This window comes from Ceratina calcarata, unplaced genomic scaffold, assembly GCF_001652005.2.
Source record: "Ceratina calcarata isolate Rehan_Ccalc_2016 unplaced genomic scaffold, ASM165200v1 scaffold205.2, whole genome shotgun sequence".
Classification (NCBI taxonomy): Eukaryota; Metazoa; Arthropoda; class Insecta; order Hymenoptera; family Apidae; genus Ceratina; species Ceratina calcarata.
In genome coordinates this window covers 4573-9701 of record NW_017142139.1, presented here as the reverse complement: position 1 = coordinate 9701, position 5129 = coordinate 4573, and the positions used below count along the sequence as shown (strand labels likewise).

General features: G+C 44.5%; 1 protein-coding gene across 1 annotated transcript; it reads right to left on the bottom strand.

Annotated features, from left to right (window-relative positions):
* Nucleotides 1–904: 904 nt before the first annotated feature.
* On the bottom strand, nucleotides 905–5091 carry dnc (phosphodiesterase dunce; the record flags this gene model as incomplete). The annotated part of the gene is made up of 4 exons (XM_018019777.1): nucleotides 905–3781; nucleotides 3865–4514; nucleotides 4602–4701; nucleotides 4828–5091. Coding segments are annotated over 4 exons (1146 nt in total), but the record flags the coding sequence as incomplete, so codon positions are not given.
* Nucleotides 5092–5129: the final 38 nt, after the last annotated feature.

Sequence of the window (5129 nt, the reverse complement as noted above, 5' to 3'; positions counted from 1 at the left end):
AAATAATGTAATTCGTTCCCTCTGATCGTTGCGCGCACACGTTACTGCCTGTAGAACGAAACACAACGACTACTACCGTCTCTAGTCTTATTATAGTAAATTACATTGTAATTTCGATTTTTGTAAAAAGAGGTGGCAGCCTGCGAGCCTCCGTTGAGAGAGGAGCCTCTGTGCGAAATAAGGGAACGCTATTTATAGTTACCAATAGTAATTTAATTAAGAATCGTCGCTTGGGAGATTAAAAATAAATAATTCCGTTGGCTCGATTCTGTGGACATTTAATTTCCCATCGGAGCCTTCGACGGGATACAAAGTGTAAAAAGAGGAACGATCGGATTTTTAATTTCAATGATGGGGTCGTCGCTGCCACTGTCTCGATTATACCCGTACTAACCACACATAGATTAAGCATAGCAAGGAAAATTGTAAAGGACGTTTGCCTGACATTTTTTTACCGAGAGATGAGAGAAATGAGGATATCAAGCTTTATCCCGAACCACGAGTAGAGTTAGGCGGCGGAGGTGGTGGAAGAAAGCCACTACCCAATTTAAAGCTTTTCAAAATAAAGATTAAAACGAAACTAGACTATCGACAACCGATTCTCTGAGCGTTTACGACGTCTCGAAGCTCTCGTGGTTCTCAGATGAAACCACGAGCCATCGAGCGGAGCCAGCAAGATGGCTAACACACGAACTATTAACGATACTTATTAATGTAAATGGTTTTTCATTACTATATTATAGATGTTACTTATATATGATAATATATTTACAAATAATTAAGCGGAGGCTTGAGAGTTTCATTTCAATTTCCCGTAGTCCCAATTTTTTAAATTCGCTAGGAAATTCTCATTATACAAAATTGGATATTGATTGATTGAGAAAAAAAAGAAACGAACATGATGTTCCGACAATAAATATGTTTTTATTACACATATATCTCGTACGAGGGTTACACGATAGTAATACATTGTTCATTTAACTGTCCAGCAATCAAACACGTTGTATTCAGATTTCTTCATTTTCAAATTTCGTTATTACTTTTTTTTTTGCCATTTTTTGTTTTCAGTTATTTTCTTATCTCGTCGTTATCTCAGCGTCTGATATCGTCGTGACCGTATCTAAAATCGTCGCCCGATACAAACACCATCGTCATCGTCATCACCATTGTCTATCATCAAAATACAATTACGATAATAACGGTAGCAGTAGTAGTAATAATAATAATAATAATAATAACAATAATAGTAATAATAATAATAATAATGATAAAAAATAAAGCACACGCACACAGGTATCTCCGGCAAATGATATTCACTCATACTATAAAACATGAAAATGTTAACAAGCATTTCGTGAGGCAAACTCTCTGGCTCCCAAAGGAAATACTTTAAAGTCACAAAAACGAGGGGGGGGGAGGGGCGAGGAAATAATACTTGTTCGTCGTTCGATCGGTCGTTCCTCGCGGCTGATCAATCGAAGGATTCTATTGGAACAGCGTCTCCGATCAGTCAATCCTTTCATCCGTTTCCCTCGGTTCAACGTTTAATTATCATTAATTGCGATCGCTTACGCCCTAAAGAAGATTCACTTCTTCGTCGTGTACGTGTGTACGTGTGTTTGTGTCTCGTTTGTTTTTTCATTATTTAGTTTAATTCCTCATCTTAATATCTATACGCTCTTACTTGTTAATTTTACTTCTTAACGAACTAAGCTTGGTGGCCAGCCACCAAAGTTTTAAACACTCAAATAGATTCACTGCCTACGGACACAGATTTGTCCTCGCCCTCTTCCTCGAGCGTTCAGCCGTTTCGCTTCGTCTTTCATTGAATTTCGTCATGTAAAAGAAAAAAGAGAACTTCAAACAAACGTGAACTGTTTCCTTTTTTTTTTCCTATAAAATATTTTCTCGAAAAGTCGCCAAGCCTCGAGGAAGAGATCGAGATGGACCGACGCTGGATCACAAGGATCGAGCGTGGATTTAGTTTGAGCGATTCACAGACATCCAAGCGAGAGAGAGAGAGAGAGAGAGAGAGAGTACTTTGCATTTTTTGTCGACTCGATTAATGAAGTGTTTTTACTTTTAAATTGTCGTACTCGATAATTAAACACGTATCGAGATGCAGGGGTGTGTTCTAACTAATTGATTCTCGCCTCGCTGGCACCTAAAAATAAATCTACGATAATTAGCGAAGCCGGAAACGTTTCACATTTCATTCATTTCCCCCTCCTCTTCCTCCTCCTACGACGTACAGAGACACGAGGTTCCTCGAATTTCCGGTTTCGAACGACGAGCTCGATACTAACGTTACATACTCTTTGGTTAAAAACTTATTGTTTCACTTACGCGATAATTTTTTAATGCGTGTGTGCGTCGTGGTTAACGTTGTGTGTGTATGTGTTACAATAAATGTGTACATGATCACGCGGCTACGTTAATTTTAATATAAAAACCATAAATAAAAGGCCAGCCTTCAGCGTTCTATATTAAAATTAACAATCTCGTCCGCATCGGCGACGCCCACGTATTAAACCATGCGCCGCCTCTGCCGGGACGCTCTACGAGTTCTACTCAGCGAGCAATGAGTCTTAACGATTAGGGTAGGCTTAGTCCTAATGTGAACAGTCGGAGAACCCAGGATGTGAAACCGTCGAAAGCTACTAGACTATCTAGTGGTCTTCCGTCCTCTCTTACCCCTGATCCATATCTGCATTTGTCATTCCTGACTCGATCCTCCCCAGTCTTTATAATTCTCATCAAGAATTCTGTTATCCGTTTAAATAATTCCTATTATTTAACTGTGATTCGCCTTTCATCGAAACACTTGGAAAATCAAAAAGCAATGTCACGATTCTCCTCGTTTTAATGTTTTTACTTTCATCGGTTTCATCGGTTCTTCTTGAAAATCCTTTACTTCCCTCATCCGATTTCCGTTTGAACGTGGGGTCAGTGGGCTGGCCTAAAGATCCTCGTCAGAACCGGTTTAATATTGATATGTCAAGAGATAGGCTCGCATCGTTTCCGTGTTTCTTGTTCAGTCCACCACTCGTCGGACAATAATAATAATAATACAATAAAGGGGAAGGAGGCGGTGCTTCCTTGGGTACATATACAGGTACTTGGTGAAGGAGATTCGTGCCCTCCGAACCGCAGAATAAATCCGATCGAACGACGACGACGACGATAGGTTTCGCGCGTAATGGACAATGGTAACAGCGACGATCGCCAAATTCCTCCATCGAGGATGGACGCCGTATACCGCCGCGGCCTCGAGCCAGCCGAGGAACGCGACGTATTGAAATCTTGCCCGTACCAGCGCGGCAAAATCCGAATCCGTTTCAATCATCCATCATCCAAAAAAAACTGCTTCCTTCTATCATCATCCGATTTGGATCAGAGGACCCTCTCGGTCCGGAACTAAATCTGGCATCGACTAGACGTTCCCTGCCTCTTGAAACTCTCCTCGCGACGAGGCTCCTGGTCCTCATCCCCCGTCCGGCGGCGAGCTCAGACGTCGGGCGGACGGGGCGCTCGGCCCGAAAAGCGGGTGAACAGGTCGACAGAAAGAGACCCGGCGTCACTGACGCACCCGCCACCAGCTCTGCTGCACCTTCTCGTGGAGCTTCCTGCAGATACCGGCGAGCCTCCGTCACATCCCAGCCTCGGCCGCGTTATCCTCCGACACACCGCCACCCTCCTCGCTTGGTAATGTCTCCGCTGCGCCGCCGCTGTCACCGGTCTCCGCACCTTCTCCGGTCTCGTCTCCCTCTTCCAGTGTCACCTACGATATTCATTGAATCTTTAGAAATCGATCAAATTTATTTAGAAGAGAAATATACAATTTTATATGAATCGATCGTTTACCTGGAAGTGTATCCTCTCAGACTGCTCGTTTCCCTGTTGCTGGTCATCGGACGGCGGCGAGGGCGGTATCATAGACTGGTACCAGTCCCTGTTCTCCTCGAGTGTGTCCAGAATCTCCTGTGCGTCTGGATGAACCAGATCTGCCCAAGTCTCCCACAAGGGATGAACAATGTAATCAATAAAGCCGACCTGCGACTTCTCGATGGTCGCGCTGTGTCTGTCGCACATGGGGCTGATGTCCATGTTCTGTTCGCGTTCCCTGTCGCCCTGGAGGAAGAACTCCTCCATCAACAGGGCCACCCATCTTCTATACAACGGCAAGGGTTTCGTAGGGTTTGAAAGGTCGGCGCAGTGGACCAGATTCTCTAAAACTTGGATCCTGTCCGTGTAGTTGTCCAATAGAAGAACGCCGGAGCCGGCTACTTTCTTTGTTTCTACCATGGTCTTCAAGTCCGCCAGCAGAGACATGTGCTTGGACATGTCCGTGGACAGGACCATGTCTATCACCATTTTACGTAGGGTCTGACGCTGTTTTTTGGTCATGTTCACGAAGATGTCGCAGCCCTCGTTCTGGAGGAGCTTGAACGCCACTGCCAGGTGGTGGTTCTCCAGCACTGACTCGTCATTGTACATCAGGGCGAGCTCCGAACCTGGAAACGTGATTAAATAATACCATGTAACGATTGTTTCAAGTAAAATACGATTTAATTATTATGATTAGATCGAAGGATACTCACTTGAGTTAATGAGGAACTGATTGGTGAGCCCGGGGTGGTCCACATCGTGAATGGTAGCCGCGAACAGGGCGGCCGTGATTTCCAATGGCGTGAACACGGACTGGAAACAAATGAAATCGATTATAGTACTTGACGAAACAAGTGGAAATTTTTATTTAGAAACGATTCCTGGAAGAGTTTGCGAAACAGTGATCGGGAACAATGGCGGTGGTTGAATGGTATTCACCTCGAGTGCGGGCGTGTTGAGCAGAGTGTGGGTAGACTGCGTCACGTCCGCCGCGTGCAGGCTGTTGTGGAAGGGATTGTCCTTCACGTAGTGATCCTCGAGGGTCATCATGAACGTGACGAAGGTCTTCGGCGGTATCGCCAAGGACTTGAGGAGGTCCCGGGTCTGGAAAACCGTGTAAGCCACGCAGGTCAACGGCCGGTTGCTGCTCAGCTCGCCTATCCTGAATATGTCGATGCCCCACTTGTCGATGTCCGAAAGGAGCTGAAACAATTAATAGTAATCATAAATAAACATAATTA